This window comes from Artibeus jamaicensis, unplaced genomic scaffold, assembly GCF_021234435.1.
Source record: "Artibeus jamaicensis isolate MK-2021 breed Jamaican fruit bat unplaced genomic scaffold, CSHL_Jam_final contig_471, whole genome shotgun sequence".
NCBI lineage: Eukaryota > Metazoa > Chordata > Mammalia > Chiroptera > Phyllostomidae > Artibeus > Artibeus jamaicensis.
In genome coordinates this window covers 8,091,508-8,109,751 of record NW_026521850.1, presented here as the reverse complement: position 1 = coordinate 8,109,751, position 18,244 = coordinate 8,091,508, and the positions used below count along the sequence as shown (strand labels likewise).

Sequence of the window (18,244 nt, the reverse complement as noted above, 5' to 3'; positions counted from 1 at the left end):
CTTAGAAGAGAAAACTTGACTGACTGTACCTTTTAAAATTCTCAAACCCCTTTCTGCAACTGTTGTTTTTAAGTGGTGACCAATTAGAGGTGATTATTTATGTATGTAGTATGACTTTTTTTCAATGTGTGAGCCAGTCTACTTGGTGCTACCTGAATTAACATGGTGAGCTGCTCCTGCTGGCCATCAGCAGTGCCAGGATGCAAAGCTGAGTGAGTTCTTCCCCTCAGTGTTTACCATCTAATGGGAGAGACAGAGATATAATATTATTCTCTGGCATGTGCTCCATGTTGTAGACATTAATATTCAGAGTATGAATTTAATTCAGGTAAACTGGGGCAAAAATGTAGGTCGAAGTTAATAATTCATACTTAATCTCTTCCATTTTACCCAATGGTTTAACGACACTTTCCTGCATGTGGCAGTGAGAAGATTATACATTTATACAATGATTTTTTAAAAAGTATTATTTTTGCCTGTAGCTCAGTGTGTATAGCTCAGTGCATTGAGCGTGGACTGCAAATCAAACAGTCAACCGGTTTGATTCCCAGTCAGGGCTCATGCCTAGGTTGCAGGCTGGGTCCCTGGTGGGAGCCATGTGAGAGATAGCCACGCACTGATGTCTCTCTCCCTCTCTTTCTCCCTCCCTTCCCCTCTCTCTAAAAGTAAAAATAAATAAAATGTTTACAAAAAAAGTATTGTTTTGGGCTCTCGTTGGGTAGCTAACTTGGTCAGAGTGTTGTTGTCCTGATGTGCCAGGGTTGTGGGTTCAATCCCCAGTCAGGGCCAATTAATGAATGTGTTAATAAGTGGAACAACAAAAAATCGAAGTTTCTCTCCCCATTGCTCTCTCCCCCTTCCTCTCTCTTTCTAAAATCAATAAATTAAAAAAAATTAAGTATTGTTTTGGAGGGTAATCCAATACCTGTTATTTGACAACATTTGACTAGCTTACTATAGAAAGGAAAGCAAGAAACCTTATAATTCTCACACTAGATTAAAGAAAAAGTTCTTCACCAGTTTGTCTAGTATTCTAGGCATATTTAAAATGTCTCTACAAAAATGTATTTGAAGACATTTGGGACTGTTGAAGGGTTTGGAAGGTGAGTTCTTGTTTAGATTAGGTGCAGCTTTCGAGTGTTAATTTTTTTAACTGAAGCTACATTTTGGAGGTTTTAATTTCTAAATTTCATAAATTGGTTCCCATTTTGCTGTGACATTGGAAATGTGTAAGGTCCCCTCTCTATCCTGAACAGTATTTTGGTTGTAATTAGACCGTGAGCTCCTTGAGATTAGGGGACCTGGCTAGGCACCAGCAAAACACAGTAACTTTTTTGTTGAATTTAATTGTGTTAAAGCAGCAAGAAGGGCACAGTTTGAGAATTTCTAAAATAATTTTTCCTATCTTCTCATTATGAAAAATTTTTAGCACACACACTGTTGAAGGATAATACAGTGATTACCATATACCCACCACCCAAATTCAACAGTTGTTTACAATTTGCTGCATTTTTAAATCATGCTTTTCTGAACCATGTACAAGTTACAGAAATGTAACAATTTTTATGTACTTGTGTATGTACCTCTTAAAATAACATATTTTTCTGCTTTTTAAAAATATTTTAAGTTGAACTTAAGAGAGAGGGAAGGGGGACAAGGGGAGAGAGGGAGAGAAACATCGATTTGTTGTTCCAATTGTATCTTCATTGGTTGATTCTTGTATGTGCCCTGACCGGGGATCTAACCCACAACCATGGTGTATTGGAATGATGCTCTCACCAACTGAGCTACCTGGCCGGGGTCTATATTTTCCTGTTTAACTACAGGATTTCTGAGTCATTGTTGTAGAGATCAGGGTGATGATAATAGTGTACTATCACCTTTCATCTATGTGGCCTGTGAACCCTGACCTCAGTTTCCATAGCTGTGAGCACCTATCTAAGGGCATATTATTATGTTTAAATGTGTAAAGTTCTCAGAACCATACCAGGCACAATTTTCAATTTATGAAGTGTTTTCTCATGTGGTGCCAACTGTCGTGAAGAACACCACACCCACTGTTGTCCCCCGAGTTGGAAGCCTCTGCTCATCTTCCCCGTATGTAGATGTCATCGAGTCTCATTTCTGCCTCCTAACATCTCCCAAGTTTGTCCTGTTCTTTCCATTGCTACTGCAACACATCCTGCCCATCAACTGTTTCTTAATCTCTCTTCCTCTGTTCCAGCTCCACAGCCCCATCCCCACCTCCTCATCCTTTTCCTTACCGCCAGAGGTTATGTTCTGAAATACAAATTTGATCAAGTTAATTTGCTTTTAAACTTTTCCCATCACCTGCAGTCCAAGTTTCTTAACTTTGGCTTCTCTGTACCTTCTGTCTCTGTAGCCTCATTTCTCATTATACACTTCCTCCCCCACCTCACTCTTAATACACACAAACACACGTGCTCCCAGACTAGCATAGTTCTCTCAATATATTCTTTGTCACACACCTCTGTGCCTTTGCTGGTCTGCTTCCTCTATCTAGAATTGCGTCCCCATCCACCGTCCTCTTTATTTCTGGCAGACACTTGCCTTTTAAGACTTGGCGCAGGTATCCAGCTCCTCAATCATTCCTTCTCTCTCGTCCCCACTCTGCACTGTAGTCTTACGGGTAGTAGCATAATACTCAGAACATTTTGGGGCAGCCATCGTGTGCAGGTGTGCCTCATTCTAGTACATTAAAAAGTCCTGGAAGGCACAGCTAGCTTTTATCTTCTTTTTGTGTCCTTGGTACCTAATATGTTGCTTGTGCCAAGCACACAATGCAGAGATCATGTCCACATTTTCTGGATGAAAAAAATTTGAGGTTCAGAGAATTTGCATTATGTACCCAAGGTAACAGAACTGATTAATGAAGCATACTGATGTTTAAGGGCCCTTCAGTACTGTTTTCATTAACTATAATACTTGTTGTAATTATAATAATTTGTTCAATGATCCTGTTCTTAGTCTATGGACTTAGAGCCCCCTAGAGGATCTTAGGGTTTCCACATGGAGCTCTGCTGTGTGTTTTCAGTAGACTGAGTTGGTCAGATTATAGATGCATATGTATGCATGTCACCAGTTTTTTGAATGTACACATATGTCCTTCTGACTAATAGTGAATCACCTTGGGGAAGTAGACATACGTATATCTTTTGGGAGGAAAGCAGTTGGGGGCTTTAAACATATCGGAGATTTGGGATAACATCTTTGCATGGTTTAGTAGGGAATTGATAAGGCACAAGAAAGTATTTTTTTAAGCAATTAAATTATAGCAATCAGATTATATGGTCATGCCTGAAATTTTCCTAGTCATCAGTAGTTCATTAAAATAAAAGAAAGCTAAAACATTTCTGAAACCAAACTTATTTGAAAGTTGTTAAATCCTTTAAATAATTTGTCTTTAAATATATTTTCATCTGTTGCCATAATGTTTAAATATTTTTTATTTTAGCACCAAAATATTTATTTTATATATAGGAACATGTTTTCATTGGATCTCTAAGAATATTGAGAGTTCAGTGGCCTAGGTTGTCTTCTCTTTCAGAATTTAAGTTCACTATATGCTGTATTTAATGAATTCCAAGTAGATCCATTAAGGTCACTTATGAATCTGATTGGCTGGGACCACATCCCCCCCCAGCTCTATTGAGATGTAATTGAAATTCAACATATATTTAAGGCATATAATGTCATGATTTGATACACATATGTATTGTAAAATGTTTACCACAGTAAGCTTTGTTCAGTATATCCTTCACCTAATTATCATTTTCTTGTTGTGTTGTTATGTGAAAACATTAAAGCTCTGATTTCATAGCAACTTTCGAATGTGGAATCATAATGTTTAATTCTTAATGAGAAGTACTTGTCTACTGTAATGACTGCCTGCTGCCTGGACAGAGCGTTGGATTCTGCTCTCTGGGCCACGGGCACTTCTGTTGTTGATATAAAACATTTGTGGTCTGGCAGGCATTCTAGGGCCAAGGGCATAGCTTAAGTAATAATGCTTTAAAATATGTGTGCTATTTTAATCAGTTTATTTAGCTACTGGATAAATAAGAATTGTGTGGTATCATTCATTCCTTTGGCAAATATTTATTCAACTCCTGCTGTGAACCAGGCCCTCTCCTCAGCCCTGGAATTACAGCTGTAAGTGAACAAAACTGATGATCCTTGGCCCTGGTGGCCCTAACCTTTTGTGGGGGAGCCATGCTCTAAGCAAGCTGAGTGTGCAAGTAGGTATCTGTAATATAGTCCTAGATAGGGGGAAGTGCTTTTAAAGAGGCCAGAAGAAGGAATAGGAGGTGATATTTTCTATTTTAGAAAGAGTTATCTGAGAAAGCCTTCTTAAATAGACATGTGAGCAAAGACCTGCACGAAGGAAAGGCCTGAGTGAGGCAACTTTGCAGACACCTGGAGGACTAGCCTTCCAGACAGAGGCAGAGGGACCAGCAAATGCTGAGGCTCTGGGCGATTTCTAGTTGGGGAATAGCGTGATCTGACTGAAGTTGAAAGGATACTCTGTGCCACAGGGGGCAAACATAAGGCCTGTGGGCCAAATCCGGCCCTCCACCTCGTCTCATCAGGCCCAGCACCTTGTTTCTACCTGGCAGCAGCGCCGTGCTCTCTCTTAACTGTTAAGGAGTAGTTACATTTATACAGTCCTAAAATTACATTGGGCCCTTTAAAGGCAACTGGGAGGCTGATGCGGCCCTCGGTGAGAATGAATCTGACACCCCTGCTCTATGCTGTGGAGAGAACAGACTTTAGTAGTGTAAAGAAGGAAGCAGGGAGATCAGTTAGGAAGTGATGGTTATAGAGCTCCAGGGGAGAGGTGATGATGAAGGCGGGTCATATTTGAGACGTGTTTTGAAGATGGAGTCAACGGAATATGTCGATTGATTGTGAGAGCAGTCAGGGAAACTACAGTGTTAATAAGTAGACACTGGCCTTGCAGGACGTACACAGGGTTTTGGCGGTGGCTGTCTCTGAGCAGTGGCCTTATTGGGAGCATTTCTTTTTGCTTCTCTGTACTTAACCAGTTTTTCTATACTGAACCCATAATGCTTTTATAGTAAAAATTATATAGATTACTTTAAAATTAGAGTTAACCGTGCTACTAAATGTAGCTTTATTCTTAATATATTCAATCCCTTTTGATCTGGAAAACAGTTTCAGTAACCTGACATTTTAAAATTTGTCTTTTTACCCTTAGTGATCAGCTGTTGTACCTTTTCCACTTTTGAAGATGGTGAAGTTAGATATTCATACTCTGGCCCATCACCTCAAGCAGGAACGCCTGTATGTAAACTCTGAGAAACAGCTCATTCAGAGACTCAATGCAGATGTGCTTAAGACGGCAGAAAAGTTGTATCGTACGGCATGGATTGCTAAACAGCAGAGAATTAACTTGGACCGGCTTATCATAACCAGGTACAGAAAAGATTTTGAGGTCTTACATTTTATAAACCATTCTGGTTCTGTGTTAACTGCTAACTGGAAGCAAATGAATCTATTTCCAACAAAGTATTTGGTTTCAGAGGGTTTAAATCAATATTAAGGTTTTTGCTTATTTTGTTTATTAAATCCCTTAAGCACTGTTAAAGAGAATTATTAAGCATTAATATTTTAATACCACACCAGTGAAGTTTGTATCTTTGTACATATACATTTTATTAGTGTAGAGAGTAAATTATCTTGTGTTCTACTTTTTTCCTAACATTTTAGTATGTATATTTCCATGTCTCGCTATTGTATATCTACTGTTCAGTTTTAGAAACCTTGTTTTTCACTGTGTTAATACCTCATGTTCTGTTTTCCAAAAAGTAGTTTCCAACTCTAAGAATAGTAGTACTAGGTATAATGTTGAGAAAAGAAGCCAGACGCAGAAGAGTCCATACTCTGTATGGATCCATTTAAGTGAAGTTCAAAATGAGGCAGGCCTAATCTTCTATGAAAGAAATCAGAATAATGGTTACTTCTCGATACTTTTCATTGAACCTGTTTTAATGTGAGGAGTTTGTTCTTGTTTGTCCTTTTTTCTTTCTGTCTTTACACCTTTGGGTGCTGGTGGTCTAAAGGATTTTAGCAATTGAGAGTGATCTCATTGCTGGAACTATAATCAACTCACATTCCCCGTTTCAGTATAGTATGTGTGTTGTTATTGTGTTAATTTTATTATTTTGTTTGTTTGTTCATTTTTTAGTGCTGAAGCTTCCCCTGCTGAATGTTGCCAGCATGCCAAGATTTTGGAAGATACACAGTTTGTTGATGGATATAAGCAGTTGGGATTTCAGGAGACTGCTTATGGAGAATTCTTGAGTCGATTAAGGGAAAATCCTCGTCTTATTGCCTCCTCTCTGGTTGCTGGAGAGAAACTTAATCAGGAGAACACACAAAGTGTTATTTACACAGTTTTTACCTCCCTCTATGGCAACTGCATAATGCAAGAAGATGAAAGCTACCTCCTTCAGGTTTTGAGATACTTGATTGAATTTGAGCTTAAAGAAAGTGAGAACCCCAGGCGACTTTTGAGGAGAGGAACTTGTGCCTTCAGCATCTTATTTAAACTTTTCTCTGAAGGACTATTTTCTGCCAAACTTTTCCTCACAGCTACTTTACATGAGCCAATCATGCAACTGCTTGTGGAAGATGAAGATCATTTGGAAACTGACCCAAATAAGCTAATTGAGAGGTTCTCCCCATCTCAACAGGAAAAACTCTTTGGAGAGAAAGGCTCGGATCGATTCAGGCAAAAGGTTCAAGAGATGGTGGATTCCAATGAGGCCAAACTAGTGGCTCTGGTGAACAAATTTATCGGTTATCTCAAACAGAACACATACTGCTTCCCACATAGTTTGAGGTGGATCGTGTCGCAGATGTACAAAACCCTCTCCTGTGTAGACAGGCTGGAGGTCGGGGAGGTCAGGGCAATGTGCACTGACCTCCTGCTGGCCTACTTCATCTGCCCCGCAGTTGTCAGTCCGGAGCAGTACGGGATCATTTCCGATGCTCCTATTAACGAGGTGGCAAGATTCAATCTGATGCAGGTACGATTTTGCTGTTATTATTAATGTGGCGTTCAGGCTAAAATCAGTTGATTCGGCAGTGGGGGTGGGAACGGAGAATGGGGTGACAGTATGCATAGAATCTTACCATTCTTTTTTCTTAGACAGTCCTAAATATTTGCTCCTTTTTTTTACTGACTTGAGAGAGAAGAAACATTGACTTGTTCCACTGATTTATGGAATCAACATTGATTTTTTTAAAAAATTTTATGTACTTATTTTAGAGAGAGGGGAAGGGAAGGAGAAAAAGAGGGAGAGAAACATCAATGTGTGGTTGACCCTCAGGGGCTTCTACTGGGGACCTCACCTGCAACCCAGGGATGTGCCCTGACTGGGAATCGAACCAGTGACCCTGTGGTTTGAAAGCCGGTATTTAGTCCACTGAGCCACACCAGCCAGGGCAGATTCTTTCTTTCTTTCTTTTTTTTTTTTAAATCCTCATTGAGGACATTTTTCATTGTTTTGAGAGAAAGGGAAAGAGAGAAACATCAACGTAAGAGAGAAACATCTATTGGTTTCCTCCATATACTCCTGAACCAGGGACAACCCTCAACATAGGTATGTGCCCTGACTGGGACTGAACCTGCAGCCTTGGTGTATCAGGACAACACTTGAACCAATTGAACTACCTGGCCAGGGCAGTACTTTCTTATTAAGACACAGAAGCAATCATATTCGGATCTAAAAATATTGTTTTCATAAAACACTTTGTGTCTTTAAATGGCATCTTCACACACACGAAGTATACTTGATTAAATTTTCATAACTTCCCATGACTTTAAAATCCAGAATGGTTGAAAACTGTCTTTAATACTTCATTTGGTAGCAAAACCTAGTCTGAACTAACATGGGGCTGTTTATATTTGTTCATTATTCCATTTAGTGCTAACAAATACTCATTTTTTGCTGCAAAAATGTCCATGTGTTTGATTATGGGATGATACCTAAATAATGGACATGTTACATATATGTACTGACCAACCTTCTAAAGTCTCCAAATTTTGAAATATGAAACTCTTCTGAACCTAAGAGTTTCAGAAAGGATTTTTGGACCTGTATTAGCACTTTTCCCCCCTAATTATTTAAAGCACCGAAATCATGTAATTATTTCTTAAGGGGATTTTTTAGTTTTATTACCCAGAAATACTGTGAAGAAGAGACTGAGTTTATTTGGCATAGAATCTTTGGATGAGTTTTTTTAAAAAATGGTAAGCTTCTTTTCATGATCAAGTCTATCATAATGGGGTGTTGGTCAATTAAATATATTGAAATCCCTGAAATAAAATTAAAAGTTTTTGCCCTGGCTGGTGTGGCTCAGTGGATAGAGTGCCGGCCTGTGAACCAAAGGGTCAGTGGTTCCATTCCCAATCAGGGCACATGCCTGGGTTGCAGGCCAGGTTCCTGGTGGGGGCAGGGGCCACATGTGAGAGGGAACCACACATTGATTGATGTTTTGCTTCCTTTCTTCCTCCCTCCCCCTCTCTCTAAAAATAAATAAAAATTAAAAACATTTCTTTCATCATCTGTGATATATTAATTTATTCCTAGGACAGTGCAGTTGTAGTTTTTATTTTTGTCATTTCAACAGAAATTGAATCACATTATTTTCTAAATGAGTAGTAAGGGAGGAGAATTGTCCCAGATATTAAACAGATGATGCTATATGATACTAACTTTCAGCTAAGTGTCTTTTTTTTAAAGGATTTTACCTATTTATATTTAGACAGAAATAAGTAAATTAGAAAGAGGGAGGGAGAAACATCGAGGACCATTGATGTGCCCTGACCAGGAACTGAGCCGGGGACCTTTGGGTTCACAGGCCGGCATGCAGTCCACTGAGCCACACCAGCCAGGGCTTGCAGAGTTTCTCTAAAGAGAGTGAATTAACCGTTCACTTTTGGCAGTAGGGAAATTGCTCTTTGAATTCATGTTTACTTTCCAAACAGCGTATGCTTTCTAAAAATTGTTTGCTTTTAAATCTAGGGGGGAAATCTACCTTGAGTACTTTGTGAGCTGTGTAGGAAAAGGTTCCGAACAAGTAACTTTAAGTCATTTGAGTCAGCTTTTACAAGTTAATTCTAAAATTTATGAGCACACGAAAAGTGCAATATCAGAAGAAAATTTTATTTCGTAATGTTGGTATAATATGTTTAAGGAGAGGTTAAAGCAAAATGTTTTATGTATACTGTTTAAGTATAGTAAAACCTGATGTTGTAAAGGTACTCAATTGGGACCCTATTTTGTATGTTGATCAGGTGGTATGAATATTATGATGAAGCAGGTTTTGGGAATGGAATGGAAGTGTTTTCAGAGAGAGGGCACTGTGTCTGTAGCCTTTGTCTCCCTACCACTGCTTTGGGTTGCAGGTTGGCCGCCTTTTGCAACAGTTAGCAATGACTGGCTCTGAAGAGGGAGATCCCCGGACAAAGAGCAGCCTTGGAAAATTTGACAAAGTAAGAATGAATGCTGTATTATGGGAAATAGTGTTTATAGAATATCCTGCCCAAGTATTAGTGAACTTGACTATTCTCTTTCTTAAATCTTATTCTTAGGTGATGGGTAAGGGATTAAATATTCTTTTGATGACTCTGGTATAGCTATAGTGAAGATAAAGATGGATCAGCAGCATTTAAAGGAAAATGTCACTAAAGATTACTAATTGTCATTTATAGAAGTGTTGAAGAGATCCTGTTATAATAAGAACCAAGGAACTATTAAGATTATTTTAAGAAGATTAATTTTAAAAAATTGTCACTAAATCAAATCCTCAATAACTGTATAATTTTCAGTATATTTCCTGAGTTAATATGTATGGCACTGTCCAGTTAGTTTAATTAAATAAAATTTTAGTTAGTCATATTTGAGTATGCAATATTTACCCTATTTTAAAATTCAGAAGTTATACAGTAAAATTTCCCTTCCACCTCTGATCTGTAGTCTTTATTTCCTCCCTGAGAGGTTTCTGATATTAGGTCTTTTGTGTATGTTCCAAGAGGTATGTATGTATGTATATGTATACATACATACACACACACAAGCAAATTTTTACATATATTTTCCTAGTCACTCATCCCTCCCTTTTCACAAATGGTATAATAGTGTGCAGTTTGTTCTTGACTTTTATTTATTTATTTACTTATCTATCTATCTATTTATTTATTTATTTATTAGAGAGAGGGGAAAAAGAAAGAGAGAAGGAGAGAAATGGTGTGTGGTTGCCTCTCGTGTGCCCCCTACTGGGGACCTGGCCCACAACCCAGGCATGTGCCCTGGCCGGGAATGAGACTGGCCACCCTTTGGTTCCCAGCCTGCACTCAATCCACTGAGCCACACCAGCCAGGGCCTGTTCTTGATTTTTAGAGAGCAAGAGGAAAGGAGACAAAGAGAGGGGAAATATTGATTTGTTCCACTTATTTATACATTCTTTGGTTGATTTTTTCTTGTATGTGCCCTGACTGGGGATCAAACCCACAACCTTGGAGTATCGGGACGATGCTCCAACCAACTGAGCTACCTGGACAGGGCAGTGTGCACTGTTCTGTATCATGTTTGTTTCATGTACCAGAGGACCTTGGAGATTATTCTATATGAATTCATAGAGAATTCAAATTTTTAATAGTGGATTTAGCATAATTTTTAAGAAGAAAAACTTTGAGAAACTTTTTGCATTGCTTGTCCATCTTAACCAGCAATTTTGTTTCTTTATTTTAAAGAGGAGATACTTCACTCAGATCTTTTCCTGTTTTAACAGAGCTGTGTTGCTGCTTTCCTTGATGTTGTGATTGGGGGCCGGGCAGTGGAGACCCCGCCAATGTCCCCTGTTAATCTTCTGGAAGGGTTGAGCAGAACTGTGGTTTATATAACCTACAGTCAACTTATTACTCTGGTAATGGCTTTATTCTTTAATGGGATTTCCTCAGAAGTCATTTATCTACACATGGCAAAGTCATAGATGGGTACATTGTGTGAGAAATATATATTGTGTCTGAAAAATTGATTTCACTAGCTAATGTCCTTTTATTTTTGCCAGGTGAATTTTATGAAGAGTGTGATGTCTGGAGATCAACTGAGAGAAGATAGAATGGCTCTTGACAATTTATTGGCAAACCTACCCCAGGCCAAGCCATGGAAGAGCAGCAGTTTGGAAATGACTCCCTACAGTACTCCTCAGCTGTCTCCGGCAACCACTCCAGCGAATAAAAAGAATCGATTGCCTATAGGTAAAGAGACTTTCTCATATTGGGGCTTTACCTTAAATTTAATATTTTTTATTGGCCTTTGTTATTGCTCAGTGTTTTGAAGTATAGTTTTGAATAATTTGGAAATATCTGTCTCCACGTATACTGATAGTAATTCAGTTTTCTGTAATTGCACTAGATTAATTAAGGTTTAGCAGTAGGCTTTCCCTTTAGACATAGTTTTCATAAATAATTGAAATCATGCCTCCTATGGTATACTTAGTATTTTAGTGTCTCTTCTTGCAAAATTTTGAAAGTGTCATTTGTTACAAGGAGTCATTATTTGAATTATGTAGCTTTGTCTTTCCTACAAAGTTCTAAATAATATAGTAAAGTAACATTAGAAGTTTCTATCAGTAAAGTCAAAACTACATAGGCACTATTTTTCATTATTGTTATTAGTGATCCGTCTTTTATCAGCTGAGCTAAGATATCTAATTATTTTATAAAATAAACAAAAGTTCCATTTTACTTAGTCATTTATTCATTTATTTGTTAGGCTTACGTTTTATTCACTTAGTGAACATCTGTTATTTATAGATATTCAACAAAGAATTGAGCATATATGTGTTCCATACTGGAGACACAAAGACCCTAGGCCTGCGTGGCCTCACTCTAAGTCAGCTGCTGGTGGTCTGGTTGGGGAAACAGGAAGAGAGCAGGGCCCTGCAGCGCACGCACTGGGCGTTTGGTGGGGATAAGCATGCAGAATTACCAGGCCGCCCAGGGAAGGTGACCATGGAGAGGGGAAGCCCGCACTTTCTCTTGAGGAGTGAAAGGGAGTTACACACAGTAAACAAGGCAGGGAAAGAGTAAAATAATATTAGGCTCAGGGAGCAGAGTAGTTTAGTGCCAGTTTTTTAATGATAATGAGGAGCTCAGCAATAGTGAACATGAATAGTTACTGTATCTTACACATTTTGAAGAATGGAATTTCACATTTAATCTTCCATGAGCTGATGTGTTAAGAACTGTCAGTTTCTTAATATTAACCTACCTTACATTTAACATAGTATGAAATAATGTCAACAGGAATATGGCATCGTGTTCTTTAAGTCTTTGGCTTTCATCATCCCCAAATGTTATTTTTTAGAACTAAAAACAGAAAAAAGTAAAGCTTGACACTCAATGATTTTTAATATTATAGGCTATTTGTACTATTTTAACGTGAAGAAATAAATGAGTTTTGGTAAATTCGAGATTTTTGTCCTCCCCATTCACTCCTGTGCTTTAGTTCTTTCGTTTCATATCATCCAGAAGTATCATTGAATATGGATATAATAGAAAGTAAACTTCACATGTTTGCCCAGTATTAGTTTGTATAATCATGCGACCTGGCCATTGAATTTATTTCATATTTTTAAAAATGTGTCCATTATTCAGAGGGTTGATTTTCTTTCTGTTTAATGCTTTCGCAACCCAGGACAACAGTTAGCAGCCATCGCTGCCTGGGACCCCTCAGCCACCAATCTCTCTGCTCACATTACTCTAGTAGCCCCGTTTGGTGGGTAATGGGCGTTCTTCCTCTACTTGTGTAACTTCTCATGAGAAATGGTTGATAAAAGCGTGTTCCATGTGCATGTTGCTTTTGCTTTGTGTAAATTGTTATATGAATTTTGATTACTTGCATTTTTATAAATGACGAAGTTTGTTCCTTAAGATTCATGTAGTTCATGAAGTTGAATTTAAGTCCACAATTCAGTAGAAGATAGTGAGGTGAACCTGACTTTTCCAAGTTGATTTGTGCCCTGAATTCCGAAAGTAAGTGATTGATGAACAGACAGATCTACAGCACTGGAGAGAGAAGGTGGTTGTTTATACTTTTGCATTTTTCAAAGTGAAGTTGGAAGACTTGTTACTATAGAGTGTTTTGCTCTGTGCTTGTACTTTTGATTATTTTGCATTGAAATAGAATTTCTAGTTAGTATTCTGGTTGTATTGAATTTTATTGATCTCTAAAAACTGAAATTCAATCACAGAAGATTAAAACTTATACAGAAATTATTACCAACTATCCAAATCTTTCACAAGTTCTATAGGATGGACTAGTTTAGAAAGAAAGTATTACGTAGGGAAAAATCCCCAAATAATTATATCCTGTATTAATTTACAACGTTTCCATTAAGCAGAAAGGAAACTAGTAATCAAACATCGGGAAATTTCTCCTTCATCTTTGGAAAGAGGTTAATACATTTCAGGGAAAACAGTGTATTTTCAAAAACTGATTTGGGTATTGAAAGCAATTGCCTAATTAATGTATATTATTTTGTATGGCTATCAGATTTCTATATTAAATTTTCTAGTTATTAATATGGAAGGCTGGTGACACTTAAATAATTTTATAGGAGAAATAGTTGAAGGTGTCTTGAACAGATAAGAAATAAGGTAATGCTTTTCCTGTCATCCCAAGTCTTAAATTGATTGGGATGTGTTGGCTGTTCTGCAGGTGTGCTCATCTGTTTGTCACACTTTGTCAGGTGAACGTGGGTCATTATTTCTGATTGTCAGTTTTGAAGGAGAATCTGTATTAGTCATCAGTAGAGTAACTGGGAAGATACAGGGGTTTTTTTCCTTTCTTATTCATATCCTCACCACTTTTTTTTGTGCATGCGCAAGTGTTCTACATTAATAGAAAATATATTTTTGTAGTTAGTGTGCCATTTTGTTCATTTTATCTTTTTCTCTAAATTTCTTATTTAAATTATTTTATTAGCAACTCGAAGCAGAAGCCGTACCAATGTGCTAATGGACTTACATATGGACCATGAAGGATCATCTCAAGAAACCATCCAGGAAGTGCAGCCAGAAGAAGTGTTGGTCATTTCCTTAGGGACAGGTCCCCAGCTGACTCCAGGGATGATGTCAGAAAATGAGGTATGAATGTATTGTTACATTTAACTTATAGCCACTGATGTTAAGAAATTTAAATTCTATTCCCATTAACGGTCACTTCTGTAAATCACTTAATGCACTTAGTATGCATTAAGTGAATATTTTTCTTTATCTTCAGTGGGCCTACCATGACACACCAGCAAATGCTAGACTTTCTGTGAACAGTTCTGCAGGCCCTTCACGTTAGTGCATCTGTAGCCCTGCAGGGGTGACCAGGTCCACACCAAGAGGAATTTTCTTAGTGGTAGAAGAGGCAGGAAGCCAGGAAGTATGGAAATTGAAGAGATCTTTCCAGTGGCTTGTAGGAAGTGTTTTATGTTAGTTACTTTTCTTTTTAATGATATACCAGCAAGCGGTATATCTGCTTTTAAAGAGCCAAACATTCTTTAGAAATACTTTCTTTTCTTTGGTCTGTTAGGAAAAAATGGAAGCAATAACTGCAAAAAGGAAACTAAAAAAACATTTTGAAGAAATGAGATCGGGGGTATGGGAATCAGATTTTAAATATTTGTAAACAAGAGCTTGGCACAGGGGCAAAAGGAAAGAAGAAATCTTGACTCTCTAAAGGTAGCATCCACTCCTCCAACATTGTGACCTCCCGGAAAAAAAGCAGCATCTTAACATTCAACAGTGACTGCTTACTGTTCAAGAAAACCTCTAGTCCTGGCTTGAGAATTAGAGACTGGTTACAGTGGTTGATAAAGCCATGCTGGTGGTTGGCTGTGTTTGGATCAGTGGCATCACTCATAGGAAAGAGGTCTGTCAAACTCCCAAACTCTGTCCCTCTGCACTCACAACAAAAAAATGAATGAGGTGGAAACAGCTGTCAGAATCAACTTTTTAGGAACTTCGGAATGTAGTAAAAAACTTACAACTACGAGGGGGTGCTTAATGAGGGAAGAAGAAACAGCTGACTGTGGCGGTCAGAGAGCTCTGTGCCATCTACCTTACCTGTTAACTGTCCCCAAACCCCAGCTCAGTGGCAGCCTCAAAGACATTAGTCTATCCCTGTGCAGGGAAATGTCTGCACAGTGGTCTGATGCCTTTGTTTCATTAACTCATGCCACTGTCCAGGCCTTTAGATAGGTTTTGCCTGAACGTTCATTGCACATCACTCACCCTGAGTTATCTTAAAAATACATAATGTAAAATTTTCTGTCTGCATTTAATTTCAAGCAAATAGAAAAAAACTGTCTTTACTGCTATTACACAGGTAAATATACAGAGCCATTTAAAAAGACCTTTAATGTACTTAAGTGCAAGGCCTACACAGCAGCTGCAGGTCTTTTTGGTGTTAGTTTTTATTTTGTTTTTTTCTTTTTAAGTAAGGATACTCTTCTTCATTTTCCTGCAACAGCCTAGGAACCCAGTGACTGTGAGTTCAAGCTCCAGGTGTGCTTAAAACACAGTTTTCCAAAGAAGCATTCAGTTCTTCATTAAGTTGGAGATACACACAGAGCTGAGTTATGAGGCTTATGGGGAGTAAGAAGTAGTTATTTTATTTGGAATCATCTGACAAACAGAAAAACATTATAAAAAGGCCATCAGCTCTAAGCTAGAGGTGGCTGGAAGTTATACCAGCTGCTGATATGGACTTTTGTGGCCATGTGTGTGTGGTGATCAAGTGGAGGTTCAGACCAGACTGATTCAGTTCTGGTGCTTACTGGATGATTTGTTTATATGTTTTCTTCTTGCTAACTTAGTTTATTAACGTTTGAAAAACTTTACTGTGAATTTAATGTCATTTAACTATGGCAAATGCTTTACATGCATCTTTTTATTTAGTCCTCAACAACTCCGTAGCATTACACAGTTACTGCCATTTTAGAGATGGAGAAACTGAGGCTCTTGGTGTTTAAATAACTTATTCAAGGTTATATAGCTGGCACATGGCAGAACCAGAAGGACTGGCCCGCTGCCCTAAAGTCTTCTGATTCTTACAATCCTGACCACTGCCCATTTGATGTCCAGTTGCCTGTTCAAACTCTGTCCCCGGTAGGGCGATGAAAGCGCATAGGTTCAGTTCTCCTTCTTCTTCTTCTTCTTTTAAAAATTAATTTATTTAATTGTTGTTCAAGTACAGTTTTCTGTCTTTTACTTCCATCCCAGCGCCCCCCCCCCCCCCCAGTGCTCTCCACTTCCCTCCCATTTGGTTCAGTTCTTCCGATACACTTTTCTTCTTGAGGTACTTACAGAACCTTGTAGGTTGGCTTTTAGTTTAAAATGATAATTTAAGATTTAAAAAACTTGAATATGCATTTGCTGTAGTTTGTTTTCTTTCTGTTGTGACAAACCAATGGCATTTTATTTTTTAGGTCCTAAACATGCAACTCTCGGATGGAGGACAAGGAGATGTCCCTGTCGATGAAAACAAACTCCACGGTAAACCTGATAAAACCTTGCGCTTTTCCCTCTGCAGTGATAATCTGGAAGGAATATCTGAAGGTGAAGGGTTACTTCATTCAAGGAGTTGTGTGACTGAAGTAGTATTTTGTTTGTGTTCTTTAAAGGAGCCTTATAAATTAGTTATACCATCTGTGCCCCTCCTGACTGAGGAGGGTAATGAAGTTTTTTTCTAAAGATCTTGAACAGTTGGCTGAACGATTGTTGAATAAAATCAAGGTTGCAAGAAAACAAAAATTAAAGATTTCAGGAGACCCGTGGTCATATAAAATGGAGAAGATACAAGTCTTCCCTGAGACTTGAATAATACCAACCTTTCTTTCTCTAACGTTGAACTTTTATTTCTTTACGCTTATAGAGCTCCTTTAGAGGGATATAATGCATGTCTAAATGGAAAAAATGACTCACTAGTATTTCAGGGTGTTGTGTGTACTTTCAATGTTCTGTATATTCACACATACCTTTTATGAAGCAGAATGGTATGCTGGAAATAGGAATAAAAAGTAAATTTAAAGGCAAGATTGTGAAATAAGACTCATTCTGTGTACTAGGGCAAACTTTTTTTTTTTTACATTGATTTAAAAAATATTTTTATTTATTTATTTTTAGAGAGAGGGGAAGGGAAGGAGAAAGAGTGGGAGAGAAAGATCAGTGTGTGTTTGCCTCTCACGAGTCTCTTACTGGGGACCTGGCCTGCAACCCAGGCATGTGCCCTGATTGGGAATCGAACCAACAACCTTTGGTTCGCAGGCCAGTGTTCAATGCACTGAGCCACACCAGCCAGGGCTTTTTCCTCTAATTTTTAAAAACATAAGTAATGTACATTTATTCTAGAAAATGCTGAAAAGAAATAGAATCATCTGTAATCTCATCATTCTGTTAATAACAGTTAACATTTTGGTTTATTTACAGCAAGATTAGGTTTTTGCTGTTTTGTAACCTTTTTTTGTTTAACTGTATAACAGTAGCATTTCCTTTGAAATTTTAACATTCTTAAATAACATGGTTTTTAATGGCTGTTTTCTTTGATAATTCATTTAAACATTCTTTTACGATTAGACATGTTGATTGCTTCCACTTTTCACTTATAAGAAGCCCTGATACAAGCAACCTGTGATGAATTTTTAAATTGTTCCTTAGGATAATTCCCTGGAAGCCGCATTGGGCATATATATTTTTAAGAAATAAACACAATATCAAAGGCACTTTATTTAGTCTTTAGTCCCTTATCAAGGCATGAAAAATTACCTACATGATGGCCCATGACTGTTTAAGGTCACTCATAGTAGAAACATTTTTCTAGGTCCTTCAAATCGCTCCAATTCAGTGTCCTCTCTAGACCTGGAAGGAGAGTCTGTATCAGAACTTGGAGCAGGACCCTCTGGGAGTAATGGAGTTGAAGCTCTACAGCTATTGGAGCATGAGCAAGGTAAGGTGAAGTGGAACATAGCTGGGCAAGTAGCAGAGAAGTTACCTGGTTGCAGGATAAACAATATGTTTCCATGTAAGTGGGCTGTGTTCAGTTAGAATAAATTTAAGTTGATTATATAATGACTACTAAACTCGCACTTATTCATACATGGTTCCTTTATTTCTTAAAGATGTGTTTAGTTGGTAAGT

General features: G+C 38.0%; 1 protein-coding gene across 6 annotated transcripts in view; it reads left to right on the top strand.

Moving 5' to 3' along the window:
• The window catches only part of GAPVD1 (GTPase activating protein and VPS9 domains 1), a 58,861-nt gene that overhangs the window by 14,542 nt on the left and 26,075 nt on the right, over positions 1-18,244 (top strand). For 4 of the 6 annotated variants that reach the window (XM_053667699.1, XM_037161368.2, XM_037161154.2 and 1 more), the window contains 8 exons: positions 5,240-5,457; positions 6,230-7,073; positions 9,458-9,544; positions 10,843-10,977; positions 11,122-11,311; positions 14,043-14,203; positions 16,537-16,666; positions 17,928-18,053. In XM_053667699.1, the coding sequence (XP_053523674.1) occupies positions 5,273-5,457; positions 6,230-7,073; positions 9,458-9,544; positions 10,843-10,977; positions 11,122-11,311; positions 14,043-14,203; positions 16,537-16,666; positions 17,928-18,053 (1,858 nt within the window). In that variant the 5' untranslated portion in view covers positions 5,240-5,272. The remainder of the gene's footprint in view (positions 1-5,239; positions 5,458-6,229; positions 7,074-9,457; positions 9,545-10,842; positions 10,978-11,121; positions 11,312-14,042; positions 14,204-16,536; positions 16,667-17,927; positions 18,054-18,244) is intronic. The other 2 variants (XM_037161451.2, XM_037161289.2) reach the window with 1 other exon arrangement.